General features: G+C 38.2%; 1 protein-coding gene across 1 annotated transcript in view; it reads right to left on the bottom strand.

Moving 5' to 3' along the window:
- Positions 1–20,451, bottom strand: part of RAB21 (RAB21, member RAS oncogene family) — a 42,765-nt gene extending 22,314 nt beyond the window's left edge. Inside the window, exons 1-4 of the mRNA XM_047866710.1 lie at positions 20,037–20,451; positions 7,603–7,662; positions 6,735–6,842; positions 3,185–3,248 (exon numbers count right to left, since the gene is read on the bottom strand). Of these exons, the coding sequence (XP_047722666.1) occupies positions 3,185–3,248; positions 6,735–6,842; positions 7,603–7,662; positions 20,037–20,186 (382 nt within the window). The 5' untranslated portion in view covers positions 20,187–20,451. The remainder of the gene's footprint in view (positions 1–3,184; positions 3,249–6,734; positions 6,843–7,602; positions 7,663–20,036) is intronic.
- Between the last annotated feature and the right edge of the window lie 2,231 nt (positions 20,452–22,682).

Here is a 22,682-nt window from a genome sequence, read left to right as displayed (position 1 = left end):
CACTTAAGTTTAAATAACTTATACAACAACAAGATGGGAAAAGCTTGACAGAAGAGCGATACTTATAAAACTGAGATTTAGATTTTTGTTAACTATAATCTATGTAAAAGAAACACTGAATTGACATGGATGCTAAAAAGTGTACGCAATCTTGGCCATTGTTGGTAGAATGATAATGGGAGAATTTTAAAGAGAGCTATGTAAGTATACACTGGCTCAACAATGTCTAGATTCTAGTGTTCAAGTGTAGAAAACACACTTCTATACTGAAACAAACCTAGGAAAAAGGACTCAGGATGATGAGAATGCCTAGAAGTTAGACCAAATGAAAAACAAGTGAAGACCTAGAGAAGTGAAGTGAAGACCTTCACTTCAGGTAAACCGTCCAAATATTTGAAGGACTGTGTTATATAAAGGAAAAGCAACAAACATTTGTCAAATGCCTTCTCTATGCCAAGTGTTTATTATTCTTCACCACAATCCTGGGAAGTAGTGTTATTATTTTGAATTTAGTAATAGAAGAGAGAATAAACACTGAACTGCTATAAAAAATAGAATGAAAATCAATAGGGGATAAAACAATGTAAATGGCTATCAATAACAAAAGGATAAATTGTGGAATATTCATAAAGCACCAGAGAGCAAAGAATAAAATGAACTACAACTATATACAAGAACAGAGGGGAATCATGCAAACATAATGTAAAGCCAAAAAAACAAAAAGCCAGATACAAGAGTTCATACTATACGATTCCATTTATATAAAATTCAAATCAAAACTAGTCCATGCAGTAAAAACTCAAGACAGTATCTGGAGGTGGGCGTTGGTGACGGAAAGGCAGCTGGGTTGGGATGAAAAAGAAACAGGTGAGCCCTCTAAGTTACTGTTTAAACAGATACATTGTGAAATTCTCCTTTTGTGGTAAGTGGGCTCTCAAAATTCTTTCATCACTGAATTACAACAAAATTCCATGTCACATTTGCCAACAGAAAAGGAAAGGTTTTTATACTTCATACCAATAATTATTAAACACTATATAATATTAAATGAGGATTATCTGATTCTACGAGGGGCAGTAAGCTACAAGATTTATTCCTAAACCTTCTTTATAGTATGAACATGAACAATACACAGTTCAAATTATTCATAAGCTTTATTTATCCAGCTATTTTTTTAAAATGTTTTTATTTATTTTTGAGAGAGCGCAAGCAGGGGAGGGGCAGTGAGACAAGGAGACAGAATCTGAAGCAGGCTCCAGGCTCTGAGCTATCAGCACAGAGCCCAACAAGGGGCTCACAACTCACGAATCACGAGATCATGACCTGAGCTGAAGTTGGATGCTTAATCGACTGAGCCACCCAGGCGCCCCCTATCCAGCTATGTTTTTAAAAATGTTACTTTAGGGGTGCCTGGGTGGCTTAGTCAGTTAAGCATCCACTCTTGATTTTGGCTCAGGTCATGACCCCAGGGATCAAGCCCTGTGTCAGGTTCTGTGCTGACAGTGTGGAGCCTGCTTGGGATTCTTTCTCTCTCTCTCTCTCTCTCTCTCTCTGCCCCTCCTGCTCATGTTCACACACTCTCTTTCTCAAAATAAATAAATAAAATTTAAAAAATTAAAAAGTAAAAAAACAATACTTGTAACCTTGGTCAAATAACAAACTGGAGGCTTCTCTGACTTTAAGTATATGTTAGTCATTTTTTTTTCCCTCTTCTGAGAGATAACCAGAATCTCAAATAATCAAATCTTCAGTCATTCACCTACTGTGGCCACTTCCACTCCCAGTAAGTCCCAGTTACTAGACAAAGCCAGGCCAAACTCAGTAATGACTAGCTGCAGCTTTGGCCCAAACTCCCATGTAGTCTACTACTCCAGGGTTCTGTTCTGAAATACTCCTGCCATCTAGCCTACCATCTAGCATCTAGACTTAAAAAACAGGCCAGATCATCTCTGTGTCCTCTTCCCCCAGACTTGCACCCTGAATTGGAACTGTAAAGTTTACCGATTTAATGGTGACACAATGTAAGAAATGTAAATTCTAGTTAAAAAAAATATTCTTAAGAAAGCCAAATACACCCACATCAATCATTCCATTCTAGGTCCTCCACTAAACCCACCCTGGTTTTTCCGAGGCCGTTTTTACCCTACCAGTCATGCAGAAAGAAAGAAAACACTATGAAGTTATTCATCACAAGAATTAATAACAAAGCACAGGAGTCAGAATGATTTCAATTTGTACTCCATCTCTGATAGCTGCTTGATAATGGGCACATTATTAAATATCTCCAGGGATCAGCTTCCTCTATAAATCCCTCATAAGGTTATGAGGATTACATGAGATAATATCTACTAAGAACACAGGATAGTGTCTGGTATACTTTCCTGCTCAATAATTAGTTACTAGATCATAGAAATAATAAACTAAAGAAAAAGGGAACCAAAGAGAAATTCCAGAAGTCCAAGGATGAGTTCTACAGTTCCTTTATTTTTCCCATTAAGAATATTCCTCTAGGGGCGCCTGGGTGGCGCAGTCGGTTAAGTGTCCGACTTCAGCCAGGTCACGATCTCGCAGTCCTTGAGTTCGAGCCCCGCGTCAGGCTCTGGGCTGATGGCTCAGAGCCTGGAACCTGTTTCGGATTCTGTGTCTCCCTCTCTCTCTGCCCCTCCCCCATTCAGGCTCTGTCTCTCTCTGTCCCAAAAATAAATAAACGTTGGAAAAAAAAAATTAAAAAAAAAAAAAAAAAATATTCCTCTACACTAGTATCATAATCTACTCATATCCTTGGAGTCAAATTTGTCCTTAACTCAAAAATGTGCATAGTTAAATGTATAAAACAAGAATGCTTGCTGAATTCATTAGCTTTAATTTTATTTGAAATTAGATTCTAAACTCTTTTTTTCTAAAAAAAAAATCTTACAGTGAAAAACTAAAGATCAAACTGAAGCAAGGCTGGCAGTTGAAGCCTTACATGATTAGTTTCCCACCTGTTCCCCAAGGCCTTCCCTGAAGTTTGAATCTTCTGAAAGATCACTTCCAAATCCTAAATTATTCTAAAATATTTGAATATTAAAATGTCATTCTTCTTTTCTCACATAACTTTAAAAATGAGAATTACTTATTTGCTATTCTCTAATAAAACATCAGAAAATAGAGGACATATTTTTTAAAAAGTGATGATGCTTACCAACTATACATAAACAGATTTCATTTCCCAACATTTTCCGTAATTCTTTGACCCAGTTTTTTACCTGTGTATACAAAAGAGTAAATATTAAAACAATTCCTGTTACAATGGCCACCATTACAATATCCCAAGCCCCACACTGTCAAAGTACCAAGAATTTGTCTAACAGCCCATATATTTAGGTGTTACTAGAAATGATTAATGTAGGATCATTTTTTGACAGATTATATTGCAAACTGCACACAAATATCCAATGGAATGATTTCTCTCTATATCTACATATAGTATAGACAGAGACACCTCTAATTATAAATTTGCACAGATCCAAACAAAGCTAGTTACCCGAGCAAAAGCATGTCAACTCCAGCCTCTGATAATAACAGATGCTTGTACAGTCACTTTGAACTTAAAAATATCAGGCTTAAAATTAAGTCCTTATTGGTTGGGGTGCCTGGGTAGCTCAGTCGGTTAAGTGTCCGACTCTTGATTTCGGCTCAGGTCATGATCTCATGGTTCCTGAGTTTGAGCCCCATGTCAGGCTCTGCGTTGGCAGCATGGAGCCTGCTTGGGATTCTTTCTCTCTCTCCCTCTCTCTCTGCCCCTTCCCTGCTCATGCGTGCGTGCTCTCTCAAAATAAATAAATAAACATCTAAAAAATTTTTTAAAAAGTCTTTATTGGTTCCAAATAGAGGGCACAGAGCTCCTGTATCACACACTTAAAAGGGGGAAAATGTATATGGACACCAAAAAGAGCGGCAAAATAAATTTTCATCCTTTAGTGTATGACAGTATTTTTCAACTTCAACAATACTGGTATTTTGGCTCAGATTAATTCTTTGTTGTGAGGGACTATCTTGCGCAGTATATGATATTTAGCAGTATTCCTGGCCTCCTACCCACTAGATATCATTCAGTACTATCCTCCAGCTGTGACAACCAAAGATGTCTCCAGTCACTGTCACCTCCTAATAGAAAACCACGGGTGTACAAAGACTCCAGTAATAAATTCTTCACTATGGATGAAGCACAGCAGTAGGCACAGTTGAGAGTAAATTCAAATTAAGTAAATTAATCTTTTGAACTCATGATTTTAAATATATTGATTACGATAAAATAGGATAAAGAACAAACTTGAATACCTCCTTTCATTTTTTATAATGCAATTTAATTTGTATGTAATCAAATCACACAGAACTTATACACTTTCCTAAAAAAAATTCACACACTTCTTTATATTATAAAAATTACATTAAATACGTGGTAAGTAAGCACTTATTGTGCATCTGGTCCTACAGTACAAATGTAACAGCTCCATACTCCTGCTCTCTGCAAGAATGCAGAGGAACTATCTTTAATAAACCCCAAACCTTTACAAAAGCAAAGGTAATCAATATTATCACCTTATCTTTCTCTTAGCACTGAACCATAGTTTTCTCAGTACAGCCACATCTTTTTGTTTCATTCACATTTGTATAAAATTTTCAGAGAAGCAATGAACTTCCATCCACAATTGATTTCACATAAGAAAAATTTAACAATATACAATGTACATCCTCATCATTTCAAAGGAACCATGCCAGAATCCAATTATGTATTACTCTACTCGCTCTACAGATATTACCACAATCTACTACATCTAACCAATTTTTTAAAAAAATTGTTACTCATCTGCAATTAGATCCCCTTCTGCAGGCATCCTATTCATTACCCCTATACATTCTGTGGTGAGTTAGAGATGGTCACAAATTCTTTATCTTCTTATCAAGAGACAGATTCTATTTGCCCTCTCTGTAAAGCAGGGCTAGACTTGTAACTTGCTTTGACCAAGAGAATGTGGCAGAAGTAATGCTATGCCAGCTTCGGACTTAAGAGGGCCTGGCAGCTACTCTTAGTATCCAGTTGTTATATAAGCAGCTTAGGCTAAAATATGGAATAATGAGAGAGCATGTGGAGAGAACACTGGAGGATAAGAAAACAGATGGGAGTGAGAGGCCGTATGGGGGAGAACAGGCCTTCCTGGATGGTTTTTACCCAGCCAAACTCCAAGTTCAATGCAGCTGCACGAGTGACACCACATGACCTGCCCAGTCAACCCACAAAATCAGGAGATTAATAAATCATTGTTTTAAGCCACCAGGTTTTGGGGGGTTTGTTATACAGCAAGAGATAACTGGTCACTTTTCAACTTAAAAGACTCAACCTTCTCTTAATAAAACACTCAAACCATTTCTATTTATGCCAAAAGGTAGGAAGGGATAACAGATAACAGCCCCCCCCCAAAAAATTTTCAAGTATCATTAAATCTACAAATTACTTATCATTTCATTTTTCTACTCCTTGAATTAAATTTTTCCACATGTAATAATCCAAAGACTAACTTGTATAGTTGCTTCATCTGTTAACTACTGGGAAACAAATGGAAGACAGACACACACACACACACACACACACACACACACACACACACAACCTAAATTTATAACAGCAAGTAATTTCAACAGGAACAAACCCGAAACTTAAGGAAAGAAAACGTTCTGCCTTGGAAATTGCCCCTTTTAGTTCACACCCTTGAACATTTATTCTAAGAGGGGCTCTCAGAGAAAGGTTCAAATAAGCAATTAGTCACCATCCTGACTGTGATGAGAATTCAGAGGTAAGTTTAATGGTAACTTATTTTTGGTTCCAAACAACTTTAAAAATTCTACTTTTGTGGTGTATGTTTAAAAGAGGGGTAAAAAAGAAAGAAAGAAAGAAAGAAAGAAAGAAAGAAAGAAAAAACTTTAAAATAAATACTACCTAGACTGTCCTTTAAAACTTATATCTTCCAGGACACTTACTGAGAAGAAAGAGCTTAATTCGATTTAGTTCTTATCATCTTTTTTTAAAAAAAAATTTTTTTTTAATGTTTTATTTTTATTTTTGAGAGAGATATACAGAGTACAAAAAAAAATTTTTTTAAGGTGATTTAATGTTTACTTATTTCTGAGAGTGAGACAGAGCATGAGTGGGGTAGGGACAGAGAGCGAGATGAAGACACAGAATCTGAAACAGGCTCCACGCTCTGAGCTGTCAGCACAGAACCTGATGTGGGGCTTGAACTCGGGAACAGCAAGATCATGACCTGAGCCAAAGTTGGACACTTAACCGACTGAGCCACCCAGGTGCCCCTCTTCTTTTTTTGTCTTTACAATTAGAGAGCCCAAGCAACCATACCAAGTATTCACATGCCTACTATATATGGAATCAAGAAATATACGTAATTTTTCTTTAACAGGGAGAAAAAAAGCCCTTCAATTTTTCCGGTTTTATTTCAAATTATTTCCCTTTCCTAATATCTGAGAAAGCCATGTAATAAACTATTAATATCTCTGTTAATCAATTAAATACTGCATTAACAAATACTAGTGGTAATCATTTACAACTATATGTACAAACTATATTTTACTTTTAAAACCAAGATTAACCACATTAGTAAACAAAGGCATGTGAATGGAGACTTGAAAAATCAGTGTTGTTCTTCAAATCATCTACCTATAAGTAAATGGAATACCTTCTGAAAGGAATCTTCATCTGTTATATCATAAACTAAAATAGCTCCATTTGAATCTCTGTAGTAAATTGGACCCAATGCATGGAATCTCTCTTGACCTGCTGTATCCTAAATAAAGCAACAAATACTTATTAGATCAGAAGAAAAAAATAAATCTGCTATTGCAACTATAGTTAACTTTTAATTAACTGAAAAGTGGTGAAGTTACAGATAATCTCAAAGCACTGTTAAAAGAAAAAAGAAAAGGTTACAAAGATTCTTTAGAAGTTATAACCAATAATGTTTTACCATTATACAAAGGTTACTTCTTCCCTCCCAACCCTCTTACTCCTCATCAATCTTCCCACACCCCCTAAAAAAAAAAAAAAAAAAAAAAAAAAAACAGTTCAATTGCCAGAGGATCAGAATGCCCAAGATGGCATTGTAAGCCAGGAACAGGCCTTGCCCTAAATTTAGGTTTCCCACAAAGGGAGAAAACAAGGAAAGACAGTATGCACCAGGACCACTGGCCAAAAGGTAGTCTGATGCATTACCCTACTCTCTACTAGGCACTCCCTTGGAAAGCTGGAACATGAAAACACAGAGGGAAAATAGGACAGTCAGGCTGTTCACCCACCCTGTTCTTTCTCTGATATGGAATCCCTGAGTTTACTCTTTCCCCAACTCAAAGGTTATGATAAGTAATATTCGTGTATACAACTGTATAATTCTTAGCCTGATTTCATAAAAAAAAATGTTTATTAAAAAAAAGTTTCAGCTAAACTTCACTTAAAAAAAAATTCAAATTCCTATTCTTTCAGCCAATTAGTTATTAAATTATCAAGAATAGCAGAAGACTTCACAAACTCAATTGAAAAGGTTAACTTACCCATATAGCAAGGTTTACTCTTTTCCCACCAATATTTAACTTCTTTGTCAAGAATGATGCCTAAGAAAAGAGATATACATTAAACAATATTTCATATGTTTCTTACCCTAAAAACTATAGATGGAAGAATAATCTCAATATGAAACAAGTTATCTGAGAGAAAAAGTAATCACTGATTTTTTATTAATGACTAAACATTACTTTCACTGAAGACAAAACATTAGTTATATCCTAATATAAAAAACAGTTTTTTGTTTTATGGACACAAGTTATGAAAAATAAGAAGAAAAAATGGTAATTAAACATTTTCCTAGATCTTCCCCATAAAAATTTCTCTTAGAGCATTTCATTTAATGTCACCTTACCCAATCATTGTAGAAAGAACTAAGAGATTTCTAAGTGAGATAAAACATATATTTACTGGTAGTTTACTTAACTGTATGAATACCAATATTACTTGAAATATTCCCACAATTATTTTATAATTCAATTATTTAATTCATATCTAATAATTATCTTAAGTACTAATGTCACAGAAATGAAAGGAAATGGTTCCAGTGTTCAAGGAGCTTACAGTCTATATACAGCAGAAATAAACATGTAAAGAAAAGTAGTATCATGTGACAATTGTTAAAAATGGGAGGGTCTTGCCAAGTACACTCTAAAGACAGTACTGAGAAAGGAAATGTAAAGCCTGCCTGGATGAGAGAAGGCTTCAGAGAGAAGGTGATGGTCTCCCCTTTAGGAGTAGTATGGGTTTTCCCTGACAGATGGGTAAAGCCACCAAAGCCTGAAACATATAACTCCCTCCCCATGGAGAACTCCAAGGTAGTACGGTCAATGCCAGAGATGAGACTACAGAAAAAGACAAAGGCTGAATGAATATTAAAAAAAAAAAAAAAAAAAAAAAAGTGCTAGGGTTCCATGTCTAGATGTAGAGACTTTACTTTGTGGGTCTTAATAACACCTGTTCCAAGACTCTAGACGTGTCTTTTAATGTATACTACATTCAGATGTATTTGGGATATGTGGCATATTGCTCTGCATTCCCTCTGTACATTCATAATACACACTGGCACACTAAGATTCTGCCAAAAAAAAAAAAAAAACTAACTACATCTATACGAGCATTTCCCAAACTCATTTGATCTATTTTCCCCTAGAGAAATGCCTAATTCATCCTAAGGAATACGTGTTAAGAATAATATTGTTGATGATGGAGAATCATTGAAGGGATTTTAAGCACTGGGGCAGTATAAGATCTACATTTTAAGAGAATGACTCTGCAATAGGAGAGGAGGTTGAACTGGAAAGGACAGGACTGGACCTGGAAACAGGCGACTATTACAGAGTTGGAGAGAAAAACAAAAAGGGCCTGAACCAAGTCCACAAAGATAGAAAAGAGAAAACAGAATCTAGAGTGATTGAAGAGGAAATATAATCAGAACTCAGAGTCAGGTGACATTTCAAAAAAGGAACAGAGAACCAAGTCCAAAGTTATGCAGAGACAGTCACATTTAGGTGTATCTAAAAGAAAGTACAGAGAAATAAGGTAAAACAGGTAAAAAGCTAAGATGGTGAATTATTACTGAAGGAGGAACCTAGATTTCAGGAAGTGCTTTCTGCTGTATGTACACCAAGGAAATTTAGAACTAAGAAAAAGCCAATGAATTTAGTGATTAAAAAAGGAATACACAGGGGCGCCTGGGTGGCGCAGTCGGTTAAGCGTCCGACTTCAGCCAGGTCACGATCTCGCGGTCCGTGAGTTCGAGCCCCGCGTCAGGCTCTGGGCTGATGGCTCAGAGCCTGGAGCCTGTTTCCGATTCTGTGTCTCCCTCTCTCTCTGCCCCTCCCCCGTTCATGCTGTCTCTCTCTGTCCCAAAAATAAAAACGTTGAAAAAAAAAAGGAATACACAGATAGATACAAATGGCAGAGTGGAGATCAAATCCAGGAATGCCTTCCTTCAAAACCTTAAGTACACTAAAGATATTTTATTAAATGAAACAAAGATTACATAGAAAGGGGCATATATAAAATAAATGGCAAAATAACAAAAGAAATAACTTGGAAAATGAGAAGACCAAATACATATTTCCACAATGAATTTAAATAAAGGACCTCTCCCACTCATTAGAGCATAGGGGCTAAGAATATGAACTTTGAATCAGAACTGTGGATTTGAATCTTACCTTGCAACTTATTAGTTGTGTGACCTACTTGACATCAACCATTTTCATGGGTTCAACATCAATGCTATATGAAGAAACTCAAAATCTGAATCCCACCCAAATATTTAATATATAGGTCAACTTAAATGCCTCTCTTGTCTCAAATATATTTAAAATTAAACTGATCTTCCTTACAAAATTGGCTTTCCATTCCAACTTCAGTATTTTGATCACATTCTCAAGTCACTGAGGTTTAGACTCTTAGAAATATTCTAAGTATTCTTCCTCCTCTGACATTCCATATTCCAAAAACAAAAACAAAACTACCAAGACTTGTCTTCATATTTCTTCTGGAGTTCTCTGACAACCAATCTCATACTACTATAACAACTTTGGTCTCACCTCACACTCTAGTCAACATGCCAAATTATCTTCCTAAAAGTCTCCATGATTAAAAAAATCTTACCATAACTCATTCAAGTATTCTAGTAAGATATCATTTTTAATAAGTTTGCTTGCACTATATCCCTGCTGGCAGCTAATATCAAAATAACTTTTTTGTCATGAGTTTTGTGAGGATTTCTCAATAGACAGGAATCAATTAGAGCTGATAAAGCTCCATCCTTTCCCTTTTTACCATTTCCTTGGAAACTTACCACCACCTTCCCATGGTGAGTTTAAGGGACAGTGTTGAGTCTCTCCTAAGGAACCCCGGATATACAATTTTATGGAAAGCTGCTCATCAATATTGATTATAAAAGAAAAAAGGAATAGCCTAAGTGTCCCTCAGTATGCAATTTTTAAAAGGTACACAGACAGCCCATCCATACAGTGAAACTCTACACTTTTATTTCTACTACTATTGCTAATACTAGCTAACAATTACCAAATGCTTACTTTCCACCAAGAACTGTGCTGAGTACTTTTTATAAGAGCATTCATAAGCTTTTCCTTTATAAAAGTTAGGGAACCATAATCTACAACTAAAAATCTCTAAGTGTTATCTTTGTATCCAAGGGCCTCCACAATTGTCCATGTCCATAGCTTCTAGTATTTTTGCACTTACTTTCCAGCTTATATGGTTTATATACATTCCTCCAATTCTGCTTGTCCATAAAATTCCCCCTCTAATTTGGATGTATTTTTTTCTCTATTTGAATCCCATCTATCCAAGTCCAGTTCATGACCCAAACTCTTCTTTCTTGAATTTTTAAGCTTTCTCATACCACCCATACAACCCACAATGAGTTTCTCTATCCTGAAGAATTACAGGGAACCTAATCTTTAATATATACTATATACTGCCTTGCTTATATTGTAAATTATCTTTTCATGGGTAGAAATATGTCAACTAGATTACACATTTTTATTTAATATGCTCATGAGGCTTACAATGAAATGGTCAGTATTCTAAGAGCTTTTCAATATTAACTCATTCAATGTCATAGTACGCTGAGTTAGATATAATTATCCAAATATTACAGATGTGGAAACTTAAGACACAGGAAGGGTATCTTGCCCAAGGTCACATAGTAAGTGACAGAGTAGGATTTGAAATCCAGGTAGGCTGGCTCCAGACACGACTCATAACCACTATGCTAGCATATCTTCCACACTGAGATCTGAGATAATACTTCTCTTATGGAGAAGGCAGAAGCCAGTGCTGACACACAAATACAACAGACATACAAATACTGTTATTACAGATAAACATATCTACAATGTACCTGGATAAATCGATGAAGGTAAAACTCAATTTATGAAGAGATGTGCTTCTAAAAGTTTCCTTGTAAATGTAATTATTTTATTTTGTATTTGTTAACTTTTTTTTAACATTTTTATTTATTTTTGAGAGACAGAGAGAGACGGAGCACCAGCAGGGGAGGGGCAGAGAGAGAGGAGGAGACACAGAATCCGAAGCAGGCTCCAGGCCCTGAGCTGTCAGCACAGAGCCTGATGCGGGGCTCAAACCCACGAACCGTGAGATCATGACCTGAGCCAAAGTCACCTGCTTAACTGACTGAGCCACCCAGGTGCCCCAAATCTAATTATTTTAACTGAAATATCTACTATATTATCCAAGGATCCTCACTAAATCTTTTTTTTTTTCTCCTTCATAATGAACTACTTAAGTCCCACTATATGGAAAATTCCTCGTGTAATATAAATTGTCCCATTTTATATATATTCTAAGTTTTTAATATGGTACATTTTCTTAAAGAACAAATATCATCTGTTTTAAAAGCAAATACAATTAGATTGGAAAATAAAGGTGAAAGATTTTACATAATATCAAGATGGAATAGCAAAAAATTAAAAGGCTGACATTTGGGGCGCCTGGGTGGCGCAGTCGGTTAAGCGTCCGACTTCAGCCAGGTCACGATTTCGCGGTCTGTGGGTTCGAGCCCCGCGTCGGGCTCTGGGCTGATGGCTCAGAGCCTGGAGCCTGTTTCCGATTCTGTGTCTCCCTCTCTCTCTGCCCCTCCCCCGTTCATGCTCTGTCTCTCTCTGTCCCAAAAATAAATAAATAAAACAAACAAACAAACAAACAAAAAAGGCTGACATTTGTCTTATCTTTTTTAACCACCTCTATGAGGCATACTTAATTTGGGCAGACCACTCAGATGCCACTTGTAGTTATACTTAATCTAGGGCAGTGGTTCTTAATTCTGTTACATAAAAGTGTAAGGGAGAAATAATCATGGGACTTCTTTGAGAATCTGATGAGAGCTATGAACTGATTTACTCCCAAGAAAACTGCTCACATACACATACCAAAAAACAATTTCACACACTTAACCCAAGGGATTTCTAAATCCCTGGCAACATCTCAGTGAAGAATCCCCAGTCTAGAAAGGGGAAGGGAAAGTGGCATTACAGTATCAATTCAAAAGGTTCTAGAAATATAGGAAGAAAATAAATAGTACATATATACTGTGTGCCAAACACTAAACTGGGCTTTCTCATTTACTCTTTGTAACAACCGTATGAAGTAGCTATTTTGCAGCCATTTTACAGTTGTGAACCGAGATTTAAAGAAATACAGTGACTCGCTCAAGGTCAGACAACTCATTTGGGTACTGCAGTGGGTAGAAGCCTGTCTGACTCCACAGTACTTTTTCCATTGCACAAAGCTGTTTATTCTAGAACATACACATTCCTAACCTGGCACTCCTCCACGTGGACACTAAGTGTTCCTGGATACCAACTCAACTCACAAAAATATTCCCAGGGTAGGCACAAAGTAATGAGGATCAGAGTAATGGTAGATGTCCCACCTTATTCCTCCAAACCCTGAGTTACAGCACCACTACTTATAATTCCAATGACCTCATCTTCCAAACTTTAGGGGTATTAAATCAACAATTTCATTACCTGAGGCACACATCCATCATTTGCACCTGATACTTATTTACCAGACATCTTATCCAAAAGCATAGTGGATATTTTTTTTAAATCTCTATTAAAAAATAAAGAAGGAAAGAAAGAATTATAGAAAATAATAAGAAATATTGTGTTTGTCTTTTCATAACTTATTTAATCATTTTTTTTGTATTTGTTGTTGTTATTAGCCAGATCACTTGCTGTGCTTCCTAACCGCTGGCAAAGTAATATACCTAAAGCAGCAAAGTAACTGAATTGTAGGCAAATACTTTCCTGTCTTTATTATCTTTTAAGTTCAACATACCTTCATTAGTAAGTGTGTCCGTGTGTGTGTGTATGTGTGTATGTGTGTGTGTATAAAACTAAACACTGACATTATTTTTGTTACAGTCACTAACACTGTTTCAGACTTAAGTGTTTAAAGTATCTACTACTTAATATGTAAGTACTAAAGGCATAAAAAGATTCAGGCAGATAATTTATAAAATAGTCCTCTGTAGCAAGGCAATAAAAATTAGCTATCAGAACACTAAGCTGCATTGCTACAATGGCAATCATTATCACAACATACAAATGTAACAAATTAACATGTTATGTCTTAAATTTATACAATGTTGTATGTCAAATGTATTTCAATTAAATAAAAGAATGAAAACTAAGCTGGCTGCCTGAATACTTCATTTCTTGTTCTTAATTTCCATAAATACAAGAATCATAGTCAGTTTACAGTCCAAGTGACTACTTTGAAAATAAGAGTCAAAAAGTTACTTCTCAGGAGTGGCTCAAAACACAAAACAGAAAATGGCAATCAGACATTATATATTAGGAACTTAAAACCAAAATTCAGAAAAACTATTTTCTTTTAAGAAAAGAAAATCACCCACCCTCCATAACCTACATGTATCTAGTAAAATGCCAAGAGGGGGTGACATGAAGATTTCACCTATTGTTATTTTATAAAGATAACGTAGGGCGCTTGGGTGGCTCAGCCCATTAAGCGTCTGACTCTGGATTTCAGTCCAGGTCAAGATCTCACTCTCATGAGATCAAGCCCCCCATCAGCCATTGAGCATAGAGCCTGATTAAGATTCTCCCCCCCCCCCCCCACTCCGGCCCTCTCCAAAAGATAATGTAAATGAATTAACTGTTCAACACTGGTGTGGCTTCCAGAACTACTTGGAAGATGTTTCAGACATTCAAAACATTAATCTTACAAGTAAGCAAACCAAGATTCCTAGACTAGAGACTATGACGCCAAGTGTAAAATCAACTGCTACAATCTGAATGCCAAGTTTTGCTCAGGAGGTTAAGGTGCATGGGGGATAAAAGTAGTAGACTTCAAGTTTAAGAAAACATGTACACCATTACCATTTGTGGGACCTCAGAAATTGAATACAAAGCTTAGTTTCTTCATTTGCCAAACTATCAGGATACTATCTGCCTAGCCAACCTTACAGCACTGCTTTGCTCATCAAGTGACAGCCACCTACCCGACTACACAAGGCAGATAGGCGGAATTCGAGTTAGGATTCTAAAACGGAAAATGATCGTTCAGATTATGAAAATGTTACTTTTTATATAAGGGACTGGTGGAAAGTGCCAGAAAACACTCTAAGTGCATGATCTGAAAACACCTTCAAATAAGGGAGGGAAAGGGCATACAACGAAAGAAAAGGAAGTGATCACCCAAGAGCACAGACATAAAAAGACATACCAAAGAGAAAAGGTAGTTACAATCAAAATGGCACAAACATTTAAGAATAAAATCAAGAAAGCTAAATGATGGTCAAAGTACCTTATTCTTTATGTTCCCCAGCTATTACAATGTTTGATATTTAACATGTATGAAATAATCATTGACTTTAATTGCTTAGGTTAATCATGTAAGAGAGCTTGGGGACTCTATATAAGATCAAGTTTCCTGAGCTAGGTAAAAGATTTTGAGTTCTTAGAGAGCTCACCTACAAGACTATGTCTTAATTATTAGTAACCTAGGAGGAGCCCTGCAAAAAAGGGAGCAGTGCTAAAACATTAAAGCATGGCCAATGTCACAATTTTGTAGAAAGAAGTTAATTTCCAGAAAAGCCAATCCCAGCCAAAACTCTAGAATGAATAAGCAAATATATATGTATATGTATAGTAATAATAAATGTATATAAAGTGTAACATATATATGTGTACATATATATGATTATATTAAGTATAAAATTATAAACAATTTTAAAAGACAATGTAGTGATCTTTCAAAGACAGCATGGGTTCTCAAAATAATTCATGCCAAACTAATTCCATTACCTTTTTCACTGATTTACCACGAAAGAAACCAACACAAATTAAGCACCATCTATTCATTCAATAGCAAACATTTATAAAACAAACGTGTGCCAGGCACTGTGATAGAGGTTTACCTATGATGGCTGACATAAAAATCCTATAAGTAAAGGGACACCTGGCTGGCTTGTTCAGTAAGCACTGACTCTTGATGTCGGGACTGTAAGTTCGAGCCCCATACTGGGTGTAGTGATTACCTAAAAATAAAATCTTAAAAAAAAAAAAAAAAAAACTAAACTAAAAAAAAAAAACCCTATAAGTGAGATTCTCCCATATTATAGATCAAGAGCCAGCTTACAAACGTTAGAATAACCTGCCAAGATCATAAAGGCTTATGAAGTAGGAGCCAAAATATGAAACCAAGTCTAACTTCAAAATCCTGTCCCTTTTTACCACATCATATGGCTTCCTAATGCAGAAACACAGTGTATCTTGTCTTCTGCAAGCATTTGACAAAGCATCTCATGATATCCCCTGTGGGCAAGACTGATGTAGCTAGGGCAAAAAGCTAGATTTATAATGCTGGAAGAACATTTTCATTAAAGGCTTTGTACCCACTAGTTAATAGCCCATAACAGTAAATCTCAGGCTGTTTTCTGTTTCCATTATCATTAATATGTACAACACTCCACCAGTAACTGTTTCTCACTCAAAGAGAAAGACTATGGCTCAAGCATAGTCTGAAAAAGCCCCACCCTAAAACTGCACAACTAAAGAAAAATACATCTCTGGTCACACATCACTGGACTATAATGAGACCTGCCGCAGAGCTTTGTCTCTCGTTCCCTCTGTCTCCACTTTTCAAAGTCTTTATTAATGACCTGATGAAAACAATGAAGACATTCTTAGCAAATCTTCAGGTGACAAAGCTAAAATGAGTAGTTAACCCAGACAGTAGGGAACATAACCTTCTTTTTCTTTGCATGCCCAGAACCCAACCAAGTATCTGACCCACAGGAGCTCAACGTTTCTTGAACTTAAAATCAAACTTTAGAAGGACATTAACAGCCTTTGACCACTGGAGTAAATTTATCAAAGCCTATTTTAATGGTTCAAATACCTTAGGGACCAAAAAAAAAAAAAAAAAGCTATAAAAGAAAAAAGATTTTGAGGGATGTAATGTCTTTTTGGGGAGGGGGATTAAGATTAAGACAGCAAGCCCAATATTAATAAATGTAGCAGCTGTCCACAAGCACATAGAATCTTTTCTATTTCAGTGTTGGAAAAGGATTCTCAATAGGGAAGGTGATAGCCTGTACTTTACTAAATTCAAAGCACACTTGGAATCATTTCTACAGCTCAAAGAATCACATTTTAAGGAAAGAGGACAATGATTAAATAGTGAAATGGTTTAGAAAGATGTCATAAGAGATTCCTTTAAAGGAACCAGAGCTGTTTACCCAAAAGATAAGACCAAGGGATATGACAGCTGTCCTCAACTATCAAAAGGGATATCTTATGTGATCAAGATTCAGAGGACAGAACTGAAAACTACAAGGAAAACAGATTTTGGCTTTATACACAGAAAAATTTATTGAAAATTAAAACTGTCCAAAAATGGGGCGCCTGGGTGGCGCAGTCGGTTAAGTGTCCGACTTCAGCCAGGTCACGATCTCGCGGTCGGTGAGTTCGAGCCCCGCGTCGGGCTCTGGGCAGATGGCTCAGAGCCTGGAGCCTGTTTCCGAATCTGTGTCTCCCTCTCTCTCTGCCCCTCACCCGTTCATGCTCTGTCTCTCTCTGTCCCAAGGATAAATAAATGTTGAAAAAAACAAAAAAAAGTTAAAAAAAAAAAACCAAAACTGTCCAAAAATGAAATGGGCCATCTTGGGACATAGTAAGTTTCCCACTTTCTGTACCAGTTCACCTCACCTCCAAGATGTTCAGACAAGAGTGAACAATCACTTGACTGAAATATTAAACAAAAGACTGAAACAGTGAACCATAAACTACCTTAGGTTTCCTTGGTCTCATAACTGTTTGAACATGATTGTAAGATAGTGTACCTTGCAAAACACAAAGTATGTCAAAAGATAGGTAGTAGGTAGTTCTGTTGAGAAAAAAAGAGGGACTCTTCCTCTGTTGTCTTCTGATGTTCTGATGCATGATCTCCTCTCCATTTAGAAATTAAAATTATACATGGTTGTTATTTAATAGGTCACAATTCTCTAAAAAAATTAAAATGAGAGGAACTGATATGTAAGAGAAAGAGATTAAATACTGCGTCCATACATTGGTATGCAACAAAATCCTCAATTCTACAATATAATCCAGACACTGTTTATAAGAGTTATATAAATACTAAAATCAGGACTGCTATGTTTTTGATACTGAAAATCTACCATAAACTTCATCCTCTCCAGTATAGTTGAAGTGGTCTCTAATATTTAAAAACCTTTAGGCTGCTTTTAGCTTCAAGGACGTTTTTGAAATGCATAATGAAGGTGCGATTTTTGGGTTGAAGGACTAAATTATCTTAAAGGGGGAGGCTCAATTATAATGATTTCCTCTTTTATGTAAGATTTGTAGCACAAAGATAACCACTAAAGGGGTGATTTACCAATATCCAGAGGCAGTGTGACTTACTTGCTCAAAATCCGAAGTCAGACCTGGGTTCAAATTTCAGTTTGGGTACCGTGCATGACTTATGGCAAAATGACTGCCAGCAAATTATTCAACTTAACCAAGCCTGTTTCTTTGCCTGCAAAATGGGGCTAATAAAACTACCACCTCAAAGGCTATAATAAGAATTAAATGACAGAAGAAAAGTACAGTACTTGGCACAGTAAGAATTCACTGAATGTTAACTATTGTTATTACTTTACTAAATGAATTCCTAAGTTCCAAATAATCATAGGTATTTATCCTACAAATTCCCTTGATTTCACTAGCAACACTCAACAATAACAACTATTAAAATTGTGTAAGTGCTCTTGTACAAGGATGCAAAGAAAAAAAAAGGAGTTTCCTGACATTCACTTTTTCAGATATTGTGCTTTACGTAAGAGGAGTAAAAACAGGAGTAAAAATAGAACATGGAATCATCAGAGCATCTTTGTGAATTCTAGACTCAGTAGTTTAATAATAGCATCAAATATCAAATGTCACAACAATTAGGAGATTGTGTGTTCTATTAAATAGTGTCAATGTTCTTACACACTACACAATCACTAATGAAAGTCTATTGTGCAATTTGGGCCAGTAATAAAGATGGAGAGCTTACAACACACCAAGTCCTAAGTGATTTTACGTATACTTGTCTTGACCACCTTATGAGCTAGGTATTATTATTATGGCCATTTTAACAGACCAAGAAACTTAGGCTCAAACAGGTTAATTAACATGCCCAAGAACATACTAAATAGATAACAGATCACAGATAAATAGATGGAGGTGGAATATGAACCTGGACAATCAGGCTCAAAAGTACCCTCGATTTATGGGGCGCCTGGGTGGCTCAGTCAGTTAAGCATCTGACTTCAGCTCAGGCAGGAACTCACCGCTTGTGAGTTCCAGCCCCGCGTCAGGCTCTGTGCCGACAGCTCAGAGCCTGGAACTTGTTTGCGATTCTGTGTTTCCCTCTCTCTTCCCCCTCACACTCTGTCTCTTTCTTTCAAAAATAAATAAACGTAAGGGGGGAAAAAAGTACACTCGATTTTACTCCCTGTAACTAAATTGAGAAAGTTAGATTAGTTGGATATTTTTTTCTAACACGTGCAAAGTGATTTCTTTGGAAGAGGGAGGAGGCTACAACTGCCTCACAGGGCTGGCTTCACTCCCAATCTATGATTACATTTTAACACTTTTCCTACCAACCTTAAGGTAACTGCAGAAGAAAGCCGGCCCTATGCTACAAGCAAAGAAAGTAAGTAGCAGCAGCAACGAAGCTGTTAGTTTGGGGACCAACTGTTGGCTAGTATTCACATGACGTTTCCCAGTGCATGTGGGTCCACGAACCTCACAGTATGACTGCCCCTTAAGTCAGACCCATGCAGGCAGCAAGGAAACTGCGTAACCCACGCCCGCAAGCGGTCATTTCAAAAACCCTCCAAAGATGACTCTTTCGCCAATCAGCAGGTTACTCGAAGCCAGGACAAAATGGAACTTGCGTAAACACTTAGTCATCAGTAAGCGCTGAAGTTACAAAGCACCTAGGTTCGCAAAATAAAATCCGCAGCTAAGTTCCTAATTCCGAAAGAAAGAAAAAGGGCAGACAGTCAGTGACTGTAGGGTGAAGGCACCTAGGGCACAAGCGGAAGTGAATCAAAGGGGAAAACTAGCCAAGCGATGGGTACTCCACAATATGCGCAGCCACACGGGGGACTTTTCAGGGCCCTTCCACTCCCTTCCCAACAGCCTGCTCTTACGTCTACAGGATGCCCCGACCCCGCGTGTCCCTAGGACGCATTCAGAAAAGCATTCCGAAACGAAGACGACGGTGACAGGCCTGAGATCTGTAAGCCCAGATCCAGGGGACCATGGCAGCAAAGTCCTCACAGCCCCGGAGGGGTAGGGGCCCCAAGGCTCCACCTTCCGCTCCCTGGGGCCCGCACCTGCAGAGTGGTGATGTGCTTGTCGTTGAACTTGTTCTCGCAGTAGCGCAGCACCAGCGACGTCTTCCCCACGCAGCCTTCCCCCAGCAGCACCACCTTGAATGAGTAGGCTCTGCCCGCCGCCGCCCCTCCGCTGCCGGCCGCAGCCATCCCGTTTCCCCGCCGCCCGAGCCCTAGAGCTGCGCCGAGCTCCCCACAGCCGCCGCAGCGCCTTCACAGCCGCGGCCGGCGCAGGCCCCTCCGCACCGACCCGTCAACCCGGGGCGCCGTCTCCACTCTCGCCTCCGGGCGAAGCCTGGAAGGGCCGAGGGAAGTCCGAGAATGAAGGGCCCCCCAGCCACCACGTCAGGCACCCGAGGAAAGGCGAAGAGCACTCCCTCTCCGCCTCCCTCTAATGGCGTCTCCTTCCTCCTACGTCACACTTCGGGTCACGTGACCGTGGCGGCCGCGGGCGGCCCCTGGGACTCGGCCCAGGAAAACGTGCCTGGACGTGGGTGGGGTTTCTGGAGCCTCTTCCCGGGGTGGAATTGGCTGTGACTGGAGCTCCTCCGCGCAGTCTCCGGTTGAGTTAGGTTGTCTGCGGGTCACCAGCACTCCGCAGTTGGTGGAAGTCTGCGGGACTAAGGGGTAGATGATTTGAAGGAAGCCCAGTTCTGCTGGAATGTGGAAAGGCAGAACGTTATCGTTCGTGCCCAGGGAATGTTCTCCAGGCTGATGACCCCTCACACCGGGGTCGCTGTAAGCCAAACCTACCAAGGTGCCCTTCAATCTCTTGACACTCTTGGTGGGATTCCAAATCATAGCTGTTGAACTTCTTTCAGCTCCGCAGACCGTCAGGGCTCCTCATTTTTCAGGTCTCAGTTTAAACCGAAAAGGCTCGCCTCACCGCCCATCCTTGTCCCTTTGTCCATCCCTCTCCTTCTCCCCCGGCCCCCACCCCTCATTAGGTATTTCATGACACCGGTGTACATACCTTCTTTAGCAACACTTCACGGAAATTACTTCGCTGAGTATTTGTCTCTCAGTAGGCTGTAGATTTGTTAAGGGCAAGAACTGTGTAAGACTGGCCCACCTTTGAATTTCTAACTCCTGTTCCAAGCACATAATAGGAATTCTAGAAATACTTGAGAATGAATGAATGATACATCTTAAGCCAGTATGTCTTGCCTCCCCAGTTTTTCTGTCTTCCATGAAGCTTCTGACATTCCATATTGATTCCACCTGGAGAGAACTGACTTTTTGGATGATTACTTATCTTTCCTGATCTGCCTCCCTCCTCTTTTATGAAACACACTCTTCTAAGAAACCACACAGGTGTTCTGAAATGTGGCAACTAGAAATCTAGTGTCACTCAAGCAAACATATTCTTTTTCATTAGACTCCTTTTCCACTCCAAACCTGATAGTCCATTCATTCAACAAATATTTGAAGGTGCCTACCATGTGCCAGGCACTGTACTGAACATGATACAACATCTCTGTCATCAGGAGCTTACATTTTAGGGATGCCTGGCTGGCTCAGTCTGTTGAGAATTCATCTCTTGATCTCAGGGTTCTGGGTTCAAGCCCCAAGTTGGGTGTAGAGATTGCTTAAAAAGAAAATCTTTTTTTTTTTTAAAAGCTTACATTTTAGCAGAAGACAAAAACAGTCAATTACATAATGAATGCTTTCATCTTGATAAAGCAGTTCAGAGTATCCTGCAAAGGTATATCAGGACTCAACCCATTTTGCATTCTAGAGTAATGCATGCATTTGGTTAGGAGTAATCTAGGCCAGAAGGGAGGATAGCTTTGCAAGTAGAGAGAACAGTATGTCCAACAGCGTTGACGTAGGAAGGAGCATCTAAAGTTCAGCAACTGAAAATGTGGTGAGAATTCAGAGAGGAAAAGAGCTCCAGATGAGACCTGTAAGGAAGCCAGGGGCCAATACTGAAAGAGCCTTTCAGCAATGAAGGATTTTAATCAAGGGGCTGACATAATCAGATTTAATTAAAAAAAAATCACTCTGCCTATAATTTGAAAAATGGATTGGAAAGGATAACACTATAATCTGATGTGCTCTCTTCTGGGGGCTAGAACTGTGTCTTTCACATTTTTTAAATCTTCAGATCTTGGAATGTAGTGCCCAAGTGCCCTTGGAATGTAATAAATAACATTTATTAATTACAACAAGTGAACACATAAATCTAAGCCTATAAAATACTAGGTTTGAGAAATGCTCTTGGACATATGGGGCTTTGTTAAACAGAATTGTCAAAACATTTTCCGTTTTAAGCATCTAGTACTAGTAATTAACAATAGAAAGAGGGGCACCTGGCGGGCTCAGTTGGAAGAGCATGGAACGCTTGACCTCAGGGTCATGAGTTCAAGCCCCATGTTGGGTATAGAGAATACTTAAGTAAATAAAACTTAAAAAACAAAAGGACAATAGAAAGAAAAATTGTTCTCTCCTGTGAACTTGCTATAGACTAAACCCATTTGTTCCTCCATTTGCTCATTCAACAATCTTTGCAGAGTGTCATGCAAGATGTCTCTGCCTTCATGGGACTTGATCGTATTTTAGTGTGGAAGGCAACACAGTTACAGTAATGTGTAGTGGCCTTGTTTGATGCCAACCTGGCATCCATACCTCCTTCTGCTTTCAATC

This window comes from Prionailurus viverrinus, chromosome B4 (assembly GCF_022837055.1).
Source record: "Prionailurus viverrinus isolate Anna chromosome B4, UM_Priviv_1.0, whole genome shotgun sequence".
In the NCBI taxonomy this organism is placed as follows: Eukaryota; Metazoa; Chordata; class Mammalia; order Carnivora; family Felidae; genus Prionailurus; species Prionailurus viverrinus.
This window is presented reverse-complemented; position numbering and strand designations above follow the sequence as displayed.